Source organism: Lagenorhynchus albirostris, chromosome 5 (genome assembly GCF_949774975.1).
Source record: "Lagenorhynchus albirostris chromosome 5, mLagAlb1.1, whole genome shotgun sequence".
NCBI lineage: Eukaryota > Metazoa > Chordata > Mammalia > Artiodactyla > Delphinidae > Lagenorhynchus > Lagenorhynchus albirostris.
The window spans coordinates 145441235-145456873 of NC_083099.1; the positions used below are offsets into that span (position 1 = coordinate 145441235).

Genomic DNA, 15639 nt, shown 5'->3' on the forward strand with positions numbered 1-15639 from the left:
ATTCTGGAAAGTCAGAAAGGTCGGTCGGCACAGTGAGCAAGGTCGGGGCGGGAGCGGGGAGGCAGGGCTGAGGCGGGGAAGCCTCTGCACTGGGGAGGAGAGGGTGCCTTTCTCAGGGGTTTCCGGAGTCCGCCACGCCACTGCATTGGGAGGAAGGGGTGCCCAGAGGGCAGGCCCGCCGCTGCCTCAGCAGCACAGTTTCTCACTCACATTCCTCAAAAGAGTTCGCTCGAGTGGAAGCTGTGCAGCTGAAAAGTTGGGAAACCCTGGAGGGGATGATATTTAAGTTCTCCTTTCAGCTGCAAGAGTGTTCTGCGTTCTGGTTATGAGCATCCAGTGTGAATCATACCATAGTGTCGCTTTATCTCACCAAGGGATGTTTAAAAGCAACCTGCACGTGGCTGTTTATAGGGGCTTTATTCATTTATTCATTCAAACTTGGAAGCAACCAAGATGGATGTCCTTCAGTAGTTGAATGGATAAATAAACTCTTACATTGAGACAATGGAACATTATTTAGCACTAAAAAGAAATGAGTTATCAAGCCAAGAAAAGGCACAGAACAATCTCAAATGCACGTTACTCAGTGAAAGAAATCAATCTGAAAAGGCTACTGATTCCAACTATTCTGGAAAACTATGGAGACAGTAAAAAAGCTCAGTGGTTGCCAGGGGTTCAGGTGTTCAGGGGGTGGGGAGAGGGATGAATAGGCAGAGCACAGAGGATTTTTAGGGCAGTGAAATACTCTGTATGGTAGCGTAATGATAGATACATGTCATTATACGGTGGTCCAAGCCCACGGAATGTATGACAGCAAGAGTGAACCATATGGGCTTTGGGTGATGATGACATGTCAGCGTAGCTCATCATCTGTGACAAATGCACCACTCTGGTGGCAGATGTTGATATTGGGGGAGGCTGTGCATGTGGCGGGCAGGGGATGGATGGGAACTCTCTGTGCCTTGCCCTCAATTTTGCTTGTGACCCTTAAACTGCTCTAAAAAAAGTAAAATAAAGCAAAAGAGAGAAGGAAAAAAAAAACCTGGAAAATAAATCTACAAGCCCAGATGGTTTCACTGACAAAATTTATCAAACATTTAAAAAAGAAATAACACCAATTTTACATAGTCTCTCTCACGTATATTTTAACTTTTAATTTTGGAATAATTTTAATCTCATAAGAAATTGCAAAAATAGTACATAGAATTCATTCAGTTTCCCACAGTAACATCTTATATAGCCATAGTACATTATCAAACCATATTCCATATATTCTTAATTATAAAAGATTATATGATTATTGTGTTAAAAGATTTAACGAGTTCAAAAGTGCATGAAGTAAAAAGCGAAATCTAACACCCACCCCAAGCCAAATAAATAAATCACTTCCTAGAGGTAACCACTGCTAATAATTTGTTGGGTACGCCTCCAGACATTTCGTGCACATACAGAAATATATATACCTACATGCATGTGAATATAGTTTTATTTTTTAATTTTTATCAGAATTACATCATTTCATATGTACATTGTTTTTCAGCTTGCTGTTTTTACTCAGTAGGATATCATGGATCCCGTGTAAGTGATACCCACCCCTTCCCCGCCCCCTCAAGTACCAGAGTATTTTTTAGGACTCACAGTATCCTGTAGTAGTGAGGTATGGCATCACATTCACTTCTTCCTACTTGTTTTCATGGACAGTTAGGTTTTCTCACATACTTTGCTGTTACATGTAATGTGCACCGCCTGTCCTCGTTCACGTGACCTTAAGGAGCTACTGAGTGCCTTCGAGAATAGGTCTTTAGAAATTGTGTTGCTGAGGTAGAGACATGATGATAGCATTCGGGGTTTTGCCTTTATAATCCAAAGTGGATTTGGTTTGTGGCCGTGGAGGTCAACCCGAGCCACACATCGTGCCCCTGCCTGGAGCATTCGTGAGAGCAGCTGCCCACAGGCCACCAGAGAGGCACCTTCTGCCGATGGCCTGGTGTGTTTCCAAAATCGCCCTGGGGCCGGGGTGCCCTCGCAGGGGAGACCTCCACTGTGTCTGGGATTCCCTCTGGCTGGTGGTCAGGGTCATCCCGGTTCTGTGCAGCAGACTGAGGAGCTTGCTCTGCTGTTGGTCTCTCTCTAGCGTTTACCGAACCTGGGGTCAGAAATCTTGGATGTGAGTCCCTTTATTAGTTCATTAGTTTTGCCCTGGAGTCTGTTTTGGATTCCATTTTGCTGTCTGTGGCTGGAAGCTTTGCATTCAGAGGTGTGTCAGGTTGGTGTCTACATTGGATACTTGAAAATATGCTAACTGGTTACACGCGGAAATGTGTAGCGGGTTATATTCAGTTGGTTTGGGCAGCTTTCAGGATATCATGAGCACCAAACTGGGAGTTAGCACGTTTCCTTTCTGAATGCTCTTGGTACCTTCACCATGTAAGCGTTCATTTGAAACGGGAACATGAGAAGAGACAGTTTCTAGAAAATGAGTACTTAATTTTAAAATATTCTGAGATTGGAATTGACATATACACACTACCATATATGAAGTAGATAACTAATAAGAAACTACCATATACCACAGGGAACCTTATTCAATACTCTGTAATGACCTATATGGAAATAGAATCTAAAAAAGAGTGGATATACGTATATGTGTAACTGATTCTCTTTGCTGTACAGCAGAAACTAACACAACATTGTAAATAACTGTCCTCCAATAAAAATTAATTTTAAAAAAATTGAAAAAAATATCCTGCAAAATCCAATGCTCTGCTTTAAATGAGGATTTATCTGTTTTAGTTTAGTGTTGCAATATTGTTTTCATTTAAATTTGTCTTAATTACATATTTTCATATGTTCTGGAGGAAACAAATTTTTTAGTAGATATTGTTTAAAAAAAACACATGTGCTTTAAATTTGTTCACAAGTTGAAACTCAGTAAGCAAAATCATACAATCATATCCTGGATCCAGTCAGGGTCTGTGAGTGTCCAGTGAGTGTAAGACAAGGACAGCGCAGCCCACGGGCCACTGCAGTCAGCAGTGGATTAGGTGTGCTCATTACATCACAGATTGGGTGATGATAAAGACGAAGTGCTTAGTGAAGAATTGACAACAGAGTGAGATTTATTATATGATGTCATTCAGGTAGAGTAAAGATACACAGACACAAGGCAGGATATGTTTTGCAGAACATATTCAAATTAAAAGGCCCACAAGGCAGTAGAATAGTTTTGTGTGGGGTTGGTGGGGGGTCAGGTGCAGACCAAGGCCGAGTCAAAGGGTGTCGGTGGCAACCGGGAGCGGCTCTGTGGGCGCCCGACTGGGTGCGCAGTCCTCAAAGCGGAGGCTCTGTGCAGTGGCCTCACCACTTTGCCTGTTTGTTTGGGGTGGGTGGGCGGGGGGCAGGGGCAGGAGGGGCGCGGAGTGGGTGCCAGGAGGGCTTGCAGAGCACTGGAAGATTTCTGTTGAAGACCACTCACCCAAAGTGCAAGGTACTCGTGGACACTGTGATACATGCTTCTGGTCGAAATAAAGTCTCCCAGACATGCTGGATCTGCCCTGAGCGCTCCAAGTTATCCAGGAAACCAGCTGCTGTGCTTAGACTGAGAAGTGTTTCCCTGCAGACACATTTCCTGCCCTGTTTCTGGGTAGGTTAATTCATTTTTAGGCTGTTCTTCTTTAGGTCCTATTCCCCGAGTGCTGGCCCAGGGACACCCCGTGGCCTGCGAGGGTTGGTTTCCTGTGGGTCCCTTACACCAGTACTTCCGCAGCTTGAACCTGCACAAGTCACCTGGGGATCTTGGTAAAATGCAGATGCAGATTCTGTCGGTCTGGGGCATGGCCTCGGAGTCTCTGCAGTTTTGACTCTTGTCCAGAATGTCCTGTGACGGGAATGATTCGGCATGTAGCCTTCTGAGTCTGGCTTCTGTCACTCAGCAATATGCGTGTAAGATCCACCCAGATTGTTGTCTGTCGATAGCTTGTTCCTTTTTACTGCTGATTAGCATTCCACTGTGTGGATGCATCATGCTTTCTTTATCCAATCACCAGTTGAAGGACCTAAGTGTTTCCAGTTTTTCCATTATGAATGAATTTTTAATTAAAAAATTTTGGGAACTTCAGAAGAAATGTAATTCTATTTTTCCATTGTTGTTTTAGGTGACATCACTCAAAAAGGATATGAAAAGAAAAGGGGAAAGCTGCTTGCACGTTATGTACCACTCGCTCAAGGTAAGGTCAGCACGCGTCTCGTAAAACCGATTTAAAATTTGATTTTAGAGCTTGACATTGGTAGTTTCATATTTTATTGAGAAGGTCTGGGCAAATAGCATGTCTACTATAAGATTATAAAATCCAAAGGCATAGAGTATAATTTATATCTCTGGTTTGGTGTAGATTTCATTCCCAAATAGGATTTCTTTTATTTTTATGATCATAGACCATGATTATTTTTATGGTTTTAGTAAGGAACATTTCCTTACTTAGGTTTGGAACCAATATTATAAAGATGTCAGTTCTTCCCACCTTAGATTGATCTGTAGCGTGCACATTCAGTGTTTCAACAGAGTTGTTGGGGGTGGAATTTAACAAGCTAATTTTAAAATTTATATACAAGTTTGGGACTTCCCTGGCAGGCCGGTGGTTAAGACTCTGCCCTTCCACTCCAGGGGGCGCGGGTTCGATCCCTGGTCAGGGAACTAAGACCCCATGTGCCGTATGCGGCACAGCCAAAAAAAAAAGAAAGGTTTATAAAAAAAAATGTATATACAAGTTTAAAGGGCCAAGGGATTCAAAATATGATAAGAAAGAAGAATGAGGGGGGAGGATTTGCTGATTAGGGTACGAAGAGTTAATATCAAGCCGTCGTCATTAAGACAGCCTGGTTTGGCACAAGGGAAGACGGCTAGAATGCAGAGCAGATCATGGGCCCAGACAGACATGCGCCGCTGTGGAGACCAGGCTTACGGTGGAGGTGCTGTTGCCGCTCCCGGTGCTGGCGCAGCTCCTTAGGACACGGAAACCAGATATTAAGGGCCTAAATGAGAAAGGCAAAAATCATAGCACCTTTGGAAGACCGCACAGGAAAACGGCCACCGTCTCTAAATAGGAGGGATTTCTCAAGTCCCTAAAGGTACCAATAAGCAGCAACTGTAAAGGAAAAAATTGGTAAATCGGGGTGTGTTAAAGTTGAGAATTTTATTCTATCGCAAGTCCCCATGAAGAGACTAAAGACAAGCCACAGCGTGGGAGGAGATAACCCCAGCACAAATAACAGGAAAAGGACTAGTTTTCCGAGCCTGCAAGGCAGCAGCATCAGCAGAGCCCTTTGCGATAGTGGGAATGGTCTGTAGCTCCACTGTCTGGTACACTGACCAGTTGCCACGTGTGGCCCCTGAGCAGTTGAAGTGTGGTGGTGTGACTGAGAGACTGAATTTTTAATTTAATTTTAATTAATTTCAACTTTAAAGAGCCAGAAGGTCCCCCAACATGATTTTTTAAAAAGCCCAGTAGGAAAATGGAGGAAACCCTAATAGCCAGCAAGCAAACGAAAAGATACTTACCTAAGCTTGGTAGCAGTCAGAGAGATGCACATTAAACCTTGGGCTGTTGGAGAGGATTCAGACGGGTGTGCACAGCTCGTGGGACCTGGCAGAGTTGAAGAGGTGCAGAGGCAGCCGGCAGCTCTCCTTCAGGGACACGCATGCCCTGGAGAAACTCTGCATGCCTGCACCCTGTTCTTGTTCTGTGCAGAAGAATGTTCATTGTTTTCTCTCAACTGCCAGGTGCTCAAACATCCATCAGCAGGATGCATACGTGTGTCAGCAAGGATGAATCTCATAAACGTAACGGGGAGTGATAAAATGATTACACGGGGATATAGCCTGTAAAACTAAAAAAACCACCGAACTGCCATTTCTCAAACCTTTTTGTAGCTGGTAAAGAAAGAGGAGGAGGGAAGTGGTCTTCCCTGAAGTGAGTGTGGCATTTCCGTGTGTGTGGAGACTGGAGGGGGCCACAAGGAGCTCTAAGGCACATGAGTGTTTATTTCTTAACTGCTGCAGTTGTTACATTGAGTTTTTTTCTGTATAATAATTTTTGAACTGAATACATGCTTTATTCTGCCTGTATCGGTACGATATATTTTACAATAAATCAGTAACAAGAAGAATACTGAGGAGGTGCTTTATGTACTGACATTCATCCATCAAAATAAAGGAAAAACAACTAAAATTGAGTACAATTGGAGGAAACTATTAAAGAAAACATCTTGAAGCCCATTTGCCAGGCATCAACAGCAGCTGTCCAACGAGGCGTTCATGTGGCATCGTACTTCCTTTCCTCAGCGGCAGCCATGCCCGCCATGCCACTTCCAGGCCCTCCGTCAGGGTGGCCAGTGCCTGTGCAGCGCCACAGACAGACAAGGCAGGCGAGTGTTAGAGAGCGCAGCATGCCATCCTTGCACAGGTGCTGTTATTTTATACCTTGAAAACCTAGGTGACTCCTTACTTAGCTATTAGAATTAGTAAGAGCTTTGGTTTGATAGGAGACAGATATGCAAGAATCAATAACTTTTCTCTGGCAATATTGCTCTTTATAAAACAACTCACGTTCGTAATGGCACTAAACTATCAAATGTTTTTAATACATTTAGCAAGAAAGCCACAGGACCTATGTTAGGATCATGCAGTCCGTTTGAAAGAAATAACCAAGACCCTAAAATATGAAGAAATATACCAATATCCTAAATGGAAAAATTTAATATTATAAAAGTAGTAGTTTCCAAATTAATGTGTGAACAAAATGTAGTCCATTCTGAATACCAGTGGCTGATTTTTTTTTCCTGAAACCTGGCATTGGAAGTAATAACCCACTTGAAGGAGAAAAGTTCTTCAAGTAGCCAGTACACTTTTGGGAAGGAGCCAGTGAGAAAGGCCTGGGCTTCATGGTGTTCAGCCCGCTTGCTCGCACTTTCTAGTCCCAACCGCAGGGCGTTGGTGGACGGTGTGGAAGGCCCAACAGTGTAAGAGAGGGGCGTCTAGAAACGATTCGGGACAATTCAAAGGAGGGAAGATTTATTTAGTAACCGGCGCCATCCCTTTGGAGGCAACAGTGGGACCCTCTTCCTCTCCACCATTAGCGAACGTAAGCTTTAGAAGGATTAAAGCTCTAAATATGTTTGTAATTATAAAATACTACAAAACTCCAGAGAACATTTGAACAACCTTCGAGTGGGGGTTACAAGATAGGAGACCTGGAAGAAAAAACAGGTTATGATTGTCTCCCTAGAAATGAAAACTGCAGAGTGATTGCGACCAGCTGGCCATGGCCTGGGGTGCGAGCACAGCCCAGGGTGGTACCTCCAGCTGAGCCGAGGCTTCCTGCAGGTCACTTGGGGGGGCTCCTTAGCTGGATAGAATTAACAGAAATTCAGAGAAGAGAACATACGGATGGGCAATAAACAGTAAAGTATGTTCAACCTCACTAGCAGACACGGGAATGCAAATTAGTGAACCATTTTTCTCCTGTCAGATTGGCAAAATTCTAAACCTTATAACATCCATCGCTGACAAAGACGTGGGGAAATAGCACATTGCGGGAGTGCGAATTGCTGTGACCTTTCTGAGAAGTTCTCTCTTGATACCTGTTAAAAATATACCTACTCTTATCCAGTGATTTCCCACTGGGCTTTGTATCTTCGTTGAATAAATGAATCGATTTCAATAAAAGCACTGTATTTTGGAGTAAAACTGTAAGGATGTCCATATGCATATATGTCACTTAGCAGCATGCCTGGTTATAGTCTGTAACACGTAAGATTCTGTGTTCTCTGTCACGGACTCTAAAGAAATTTTATCCAGTCACAAGAAGCAAAAAGCCAGAAGCAGTGCTGACCAGTATTGCTGTATGTCGCGTATGTGTATGTGTGTATATGTTCACACTTTGAAGAGCTGAACATGGATTTCCAGGGGGTGTCGCTGTCCTCTCGTGCTGCATAACTAACACCCCAAACCTGGTAGGTAAAACAACAGCAAGAGCAGCGCTTTGCCCCCAAACCTGCAGGTTGGCCTGGCTCGGAGGGCAGCTCCTCCCTGCCTGCGGAGCCAGAGCTGGTGTTCTAGGGGCTCCTCAGTCACAGGGGTGGCGTCGGTGCCGGGAGGCTTGGGCAGCCGAGCGCCTGTGGCCCCCGTCCCCTCTGTCCTCTCTGTGTGTCGTCACAGAGAGCTGGGGGCCAGGTGGCCTTTCACGAGCAGCGTTGGAGGTCAGGACCCACCCGGGCCCAGGTGGGGATAGGCTGCTGCTTTTGGGGCAGTGGTAAGGGCTGGGGGCCCTGGAGGTGATTTTTCGGAGATGTCTTGAAACAAAGGCTAAAACACTGAACAGATTATTTTGTTGAAGCCCAGCTGAAGGCTTCACTTTGTGCTCTTCTCAGATACCAGCAAACTAGGGCTCAGCCCACACTGGCTGCATGCTCGTGCGCCGTGGCACGTGGCGTCCGAGGGCCTGGGTGTCGGGGCTGTGGGCATGAGAGCCCGGGAGGCTGCGACAGGGCGTGGAGAGCTGGCCGGCCGCCCGTCGGGGTTGGTTGGCACCTGTCTTCATCCCTGTGTCTGAGGGCGGCTGGCGACACCCCCAGTGATGGCTTTGTGGGCTGTTTCCCACTGGGCTTGCTGACACCAGGGACACTGAAGGGGAGGGAGAGCCGGCCCTAGAGAGCCGGCCCTGCGTGCGCACGTGCCCAGCTCGGGGCCCAGGACGGCTGGGTGCCGGTGGGCAGTGAGGCCGCGGGGCTGCGCTGGGCTGTGGGTGGTGGGACTGGAAGCGGACATTGACGTCTACGCCCTGACCTCCAAATTCAGGGTCTTCTGGCGTTGGGGCCACCACAGCGTGCGTGGTCGTGCAGCGGGTGCTGTGCAGCAGTGGACGGGAAGCGTGGGCTGTTTTACATGGGTTTTTCCATGATTGGAAAAGCAAATTGTTCACAGCAGGTGCTCCTGTAAAACTGTGTTTCAGGAGTAGATCCATCCCTACAAGCAGAGACTAGGATCCCCGGGCCCTCACAAGCCACGGCCCCCGTGCCCGAACAGCAGAAGACGAGGCCCAGCCACGCCCGGGACGAGCGCTTCAGGTCAGGTAGGGACCAGAGGCCTGCAGGCCTCTGCTCGGACACCACGTCTCCGCTGAGGAAATTGTTTTCTTTCTTTCTTTTTTTTTAACTTTTTATTTTATACTGGGGTATAGCCGATTAACAATGTTGTGATAGTTTCAGGTGCACAGCAAAGCGACTCAGCTGTACATATACATACACGTATCCATTCTCCCCCAAACTCCCCTCCCATTCGGAAATTATTTTCACTTGAACCATAACTTACCACATCATATTTTTCAAGAAAAAAATATAACTTCCACATAATATAGTATGTTTTAATGTAGCCTGGAGTGTAAGTGTTCTCTTCTTAGGGGATGCTTATAGGAATCTCAGGAGAAAGCTAAATCTTCCTTCCCCCATTAGAATAATTTCTGTAAATGTTTGTGTCCATTTTTCTACCTAGATCTTTGGGGTTGGTATTGGTGGATTTGTGCATCAAGGACCACTTTACTACTGTAGGTGTTTTAGTATTTTTTTCTTTCTCTAATTTTGGAGATTTCCTTCTAATTAGATTTCTGCCACTCTGTTAGTGCTTTTATAAATATTTAAATTTGTCTCTGATATTTTATTTGAATCATCAGGACATCCATTGAAAAAATTTGTGCTTTCAATTATAGATTACATATGGATAACTTTTGAACACTCTTTTGCCTGTTTAACATTTTCACCATTGTGTGATTGTATATTTCCTTTGTATTTAAACTCTCTCAGTAAACCTTTGTATAAAGAAAAACTTTAAAGAGAGATAAAGAAATGGCCGTTTTGTTTTAAGAATACCTAAAAAGAACGTTAAGTTTTTAAATGTTATGTCAATATGGGAGTGTGATGAAGTGATTTGAGAAATTTTGGTCAGATAATTTCTTACCAATTTAATATACATTTTTAAAAACTTCCTCACGCTGATAATAGTTTCTTTTCTGATTACATAAGTGATACATGTAACATAGGATATTAGAAACGGCCCCATCAACATTCCACTGATACCATCTTCTTTAGCCCTGGGTACAAAAGCACACGCATGTACACGCACCGTAAGTAGGGTCACCAGAGGTCTCCTTCCTGTCCCTGCCTGTCCTCATCTCCCCGCTCCCTGTCCCCCCTCCATTTCCATGTAACTGACGTTGATGACCTGCTTTCTGCCCTTGTGAACTGTATCTGGTTCTCATTCTTTACTTTCTGAAAACAAGACTTTTATCATTAATGTGCTTTGCTCATATTTTCCGTAAGGCTTTGTCTTCTCTTTGAACTCTCTTACAGTGGCTTTTGTAGCAGAAGTTTTTAATTTTAATGAAGTCCAGCTTATCAGTTCCTTTTCATGAATAGTGCTTTTGTTCTCACATCTAAGAAATCTTTGCCAAACCCAAGGTCACAAAGATTCTTATCTGGGTTTTCTTCTAGAAGTTTTATAGTTTTAGGTTTTAGCTTTAGGTCTATGATTTAGATTTTAGTTAATTTTAGTATGGTTCAAGGTATGGCGCACAGCTTACTTTTTTGAATGTGGTAATCCCGTCGTCCCCGATGCCCTTGCTCCTTTGTCTAAAAGCGGTCGCACGCATGTGTGACTCTCTTTCTGGACTCTGTTCTATTCTGTTGATGTATTCGTCTGTTGTTATGGCAGAGCCGGCTCTCTTAATGGTTGTAGCTTAACAATCATGCGTTCACATCAGTAGTGTTATTCCTCCAAGTTTATTCCTTACTGTTGTTCCCTTGTATGTACTGTGCCTTTTTTCCCTCTGGTACTTTTAAGATTTTTCTCTTTGTCACTGGTTTTGAGTGACTTGATTATGATGGGCCTTGGTGTAGTTTTCTTTGTTTCTTGTGCTTGGGGTTTGTTGAGCTTCTTGGATCTGTTGCTTTATACCCTGTAATGTTGATATTGTCTAGATTTTGAGTTGTTGGTTGTCTTATCTGTACTTAGGTTTTTGTTTGTTTCTAAGGCAGCAGTAACGTTTAAGGTGTGTGCTCAGCCCGTCACAGCCAGATCTCTTGCAGGGGCTCCTAGGTTTGTCTCTTTCCTGAGCACTGTCTTTCATGAGTGTTTTCGGTTGTATGTCTGGGAGTATTTTTATTAGACCCTCAAGTTTAAATGATACTTTGGCTGGATATAAAATTCTAGGTTCAACACTCGTTTCTTCAGCTGTGTTGCTTTCTTGCACCCGGTGTTTACTCCTGAGTAAAGTCCGTCTGTTTCCTGAGCCTTCAAGATGATTTGCTCTTTCTCTGGGAGCTTTTAGGATTGGCTGGCTGTCTTTGATATTTGTAAATTGTACTTTAATACGCCTAGGTGTGAATTTTTCATCTTTCCTGATAGTACCCTATGAGCCATTTTACTATAAGGTTTCTAAATGCTTTAAAAACATTTTGTTGGGGAAAATTTGAACATGTACAAAAGTGGACTTGGTGGTGTGATGAGGCCCAGACTCGTCCAGCCCCCACAGTTCCTGCCGTGCTCAGGCTCAGTCTTGGCTTCTTCATCAATCCCCTGCTTCCTCCCTTCCCATGTGATTTTGAAGCACATCTCAGAGATCATGTTATTTCATTTAGAGGGCATAATATTCTTGGCTTCTGTATCTGAAAAGAATGCATGTTATCTCTAAAAGATAATGCCATTGTCACAAAATAATTAACAATAATTCCTTAGTATCAAATACCCAAATGTTCCTGTGGTTTGGGAAAAAAAACAGTTTGTTTGGACCCAGGATCCAAATGTGGTTGCACATACCTCAGGTGGCTGATGTGTGTTTCCACCTTTGATAACTCGGTCTTGGGGCCTGGGCTGTGGTCCGGCGGCTCCATGGCTCCAGCAGGTCACTTAGGGTTCTGTGTTCTCTCATCAAGAGGCACTGCAGGCCTGAGTCTCTCTCCTCCTTGGGATGCTGGCAGACCCATTTGTTCATTAGGGTGGCAAAATGGCTGGACTGCTTCTATGGAGAGAAACTTGTGCTCGCTCACCACAGGGCACAGGAGAACCTGGAGAAACACTCAATTCTTTCCATCTGTTTACTCCTTTTTAAAATAATGGGTTAGGTCACCGGCATCCTCCAAAGGCAGCCAATTACTTTTGCTTCCTCTCTTCCTTCCTTTCTTTTCTTTTATCTTGTTTTTTAGCATTGTAGTTGATATTCAGACCTTCCAGCATTTATCCTTGGTGATGTTCCAACTGCCCCATCTTTATGAGCCTTTGGGAGCGTCTCCACATCGGCTCTGGCATTTGGGTCACTGGGCCGTGTACTTATGGCTGTTAGGATGCAATGCTCCAGGCTCCCCTGTGTGCTCCCTGCCCCCACCCTAGAATCCACCATGTCTCAGGGTGCTTGCAGTGAGGATGGTACTTTAAGACCACAGTCTGGGTGGTAGGGATGCTCATTGCTATTGGGCTTGTCATCATTCCTAGACATTGTTAGGGACAGAGGTTAAGACATACTATCTAAAGATAAAATGCCACATGTGTTCATGCTGATAATTTTCACTCAGATTCAGGACTGCAGGGTTTTCCCTCACTTTTGGTCTCTGTTTGTGTCTCTTGTTTCCCTCACGAGTGTCTTGGTCTCCAGGGAGGGGCGATGGAGCGAGACCGTCAGGCCCCTCTTTGTTTGCTCTCTCACACTCGACCACAAGCGTGGCAGTGTGGCGGGGCCCCCGTGACCACCGGCAGCAAGACTGCAGGAGAGCCTGCGTTCCCTGTGCGGTTCTGCCGTCCTGGGGCTTGTCTGGGGTAGCGGCTTGACGGTCTGACCACAGGGCTTTAGCGCCACTTGGAGTGGTTTGTGCCACAGTCAGAGCACATTAGGTTCATGTTTCATATTATTTTCAGTTTGGAGGATTTCTTCTTTTTGATTTAAATCTGAAAATATTTCCAAAGTCAAATCTACAAGCCGAGGAATATTTATGGAAATCTAGGACCAATGTGTGGGACCCACGTGTAGGCTGAGCTTGTGTTCCTTTTACACTCAGTGAAAACAAATAAAGACGTGAACCATGGTTTTGTTACTTCATAAGGAATCTTGTAACACGTGTTTTTGTTGCTGTTCTTTCCGTGCAGATGTTCATACCGAGGCCGTGCAGGCAGCTTTGGCCAAATACAAAGAGAGGAAGATGCCCATGCCTTCCAAGAGGCGCTCCGTCCTCACGCACACGGCCGTGGAGGCCTACACACCTCCAGGTACTGGGCAGGGTCACGGTGGCCTGGGAGGGGTTTCCCGTTGGGGCGGCACAGCCTCCGACTGTAGTGAAGAGTGTGTGTGTGTGGGGGTGTGTGTGTGTGTGTGGGGGGGTGCAGACTTGCTTTCTACAGGACATCTGTGTATATTTTAATTTTTTCACTAAGATGCAGTTTGTGTCTTTTAGTAAAGAGAGGAACCTGGAGTACGTACTTCATGGAATGACAGAGTTCCCTGAATTCAGAATTCTAAAATTATTCTCATCTCACTAGCTATTACTTGTTATGTTGTTACCAGGCCTTAAATGGGAAAGAATAAGGCTATTTGGAGGGTTATTTATTTTGTTATTGTGCTTTTGTTGTCGTGACCATTAGAAATGAAAACTTGTATGTGGAGTCTCTCTTCAGGATAGTTAGTATGTCTGAAGTTTCTTTGAAAACCCTGTCCAGGTGCTTGAGAGCACGAGGCTGCTGCCTGTCTGGTTATTTGAGTCACGAAACTGGTGACGTGCATGTTTGGTTTGAAGACATGGTAAAAAACCAAACACACCAGGTCTGCAAGATAAGCAGAGCGTTTTGGTGATGCTTCCTCACTTACAAAAAAAGTCTTAGAAATGGCTGTCAAATTCTTGTTTCTACTGAGTATAACCATAGATACTACCCAGTTTTTAAAGAACTTACTGGTAACTGTGAAACCCGTGATAAAATGCAGTCCTGCTGACTGGATGAAACCAGAGCTCACCTCACTTTTCTTGCCCGAGGCGGTGGTCTCAGGCAGGGGCTCTTTTCAGAGCTCAGTCACGTCTGCTGAAGGGAGGCAGGTGCCCTGGGGGTGGACTCCCGGGACCCCACAGCACGCACTGAGGCCGTCAGGCTTGCGGCTGGCTGTGCCTCCGGGCGTGGCGCCCCGAGACCGAGCCTCCAGGGGAGCCCGGCCGCGGGGCTCACGGCCGGTCAGACGCAGGCCCTCGTGGACCCGCGGGCGCGGCTGTGCAGGGGCCCAGGGCACGGGCCGGCTGGGGCCAGTGGGGACTCCGCCCCGGAGGACGCCCCCCTCATGCCTGTCCTCGTTATTCTGACCACAGACACGTCGTCCGCCTCAGAAGACGAGGACTCTTTACAGCGGCCCGGGCGACTGGCCTCCGCGCCGCTCCAGAGCCACGCCGGTGTCGCGCCCTGGCTTGACCAGGCCGTTCAGGGCTTGCCCGCCTCCTCCGCCGCATCCTGCACCTCATCTCACCCGGGAGGGCGGCCTGCCGCCGTGCCCAGTGCCGCCGCCGTGCCCGTAGGCCCCGCGGCCCTCGCCCGCGTAGGTCGGTACAGCCGCAGGGGCCCCTCCAGGCAGGGGAGCCCCCGCGCCCAGCCAGACCCACCTTCTCCTTTTCCTACGGAAAATGTCCTTTCGGTAACAAAAGTGGTTCCTGATGCTTCTGTGGTTTGGCAGCCCCAGCCAGACCCTGTGGCGTGTGGGCCTCCCCCGGGGTCCCTGATGAGTGCCTGGTGTTTCCGCTCTGGAGGCGGCGGCCTGCACAGGTGGACAGTCCCTGACGATCGGGGCCTGCCACCTGCACGTGGTCCCCGCCCTTGCTCCTTCCTTGTGTGTGCAGCTGGAGCCCTCGGTTGTCCCTGCACTGGGCATCCCAAGGCGGGGCTGGGGCTGCAGCCGCCGTCCGGCCTTTCTTTCTCCACGTACCAGGGTTAGACGGCCCTCAACCTGAAAAGAGATGTCAGTCAGAGCTCAGTCATACGGGTGCCCAGACCTTTTCCAAGTCACCCGGCCCTTTAAACTACATTAACCTTAGGGGCTTCCCTGGTGACGCAGTGGTTAAGAATCCTCCTGCCAGTGCAGGGGACATGGGTTTGAGCCCTGGTCCGGGAAGATCTCACGTGCCACGGAGCAACTAAGCCGGTGTGCCACAACTACTGAGCCTGCGCTCTAGAGCCCGCGAGCCACAACTGAGCCCTCGTGCCACAGCTACTGAAGCCCACGTGCCACAACTACTGAGTACACGTGCCACAACTACTGGAGCCTGCGCGCCTAGAGCCCGTGCTCCGCAACAAGAGAAGCCACCGCAATGAGAAGCCCGCACGCTGCAGTGAAAGTAGCCCCTGCTCAACGCAATTAGAGAAAGCCCGCGCACAGCAATGAAGACCCAACACAGCCAAAAATAAATAAATAACATTAATCTTAGAAAGGAAAACATTGCAAGCCTTTCACCATTTAAAGTCATTTTTTTAAAAGCAAAACTAGTAACGTAGCTGGCATGCAAAGCCCATATACATTCTTGCACGAGTACCTTAAAAAAGTGTACTTCTCAGATGGTGCATCAGTATTG

General features: G+C 46.5%; 1 protein-coding gene across 19 annotated transcripts in view; it reads left to right on the forward strand.

Annotated features, from left to right (window-relative positions):
• The window catches only part of DIP2A (disco interacting protein 2 homolog A), a 92069-nt gene that overhangs the window by 11956 nt on the left and 64474 nt on the right, over window positions 1-15639 (forward strand). For 14 of the 19 annotated variants that reach the window (XR_009540843.1, XR_009540844.1, XR_009540847.1 and 11 more), the window contains exons 2-5: window positions 4155-4226; window positions 9009-9128; window positions 13187-13306; window positions 14389-14616. Coding sequence is in view for 9 of the 19 variants with exons in the window: in XM_060151150.1 (XP_060007133.1) it covers window positions 4155-4226; window positions 9009-9128; window positions 13187-13306; window positions 14389-14616 (540 nt within the window). In the remaining 10 variants the exon portion in view is untranslated. Of the gene's footprint in view, window positions 1-4154; window positions 4227-9008; window positions 9129-13186; window positions 13307-14388; window positions 14617-15639 lie in introns of those variants that run through there. The other 5 variants (XR_009540851.1, XM_060151147.1, XM_060151148.1 and 2 more) reach the window with 3 other exon arrangements.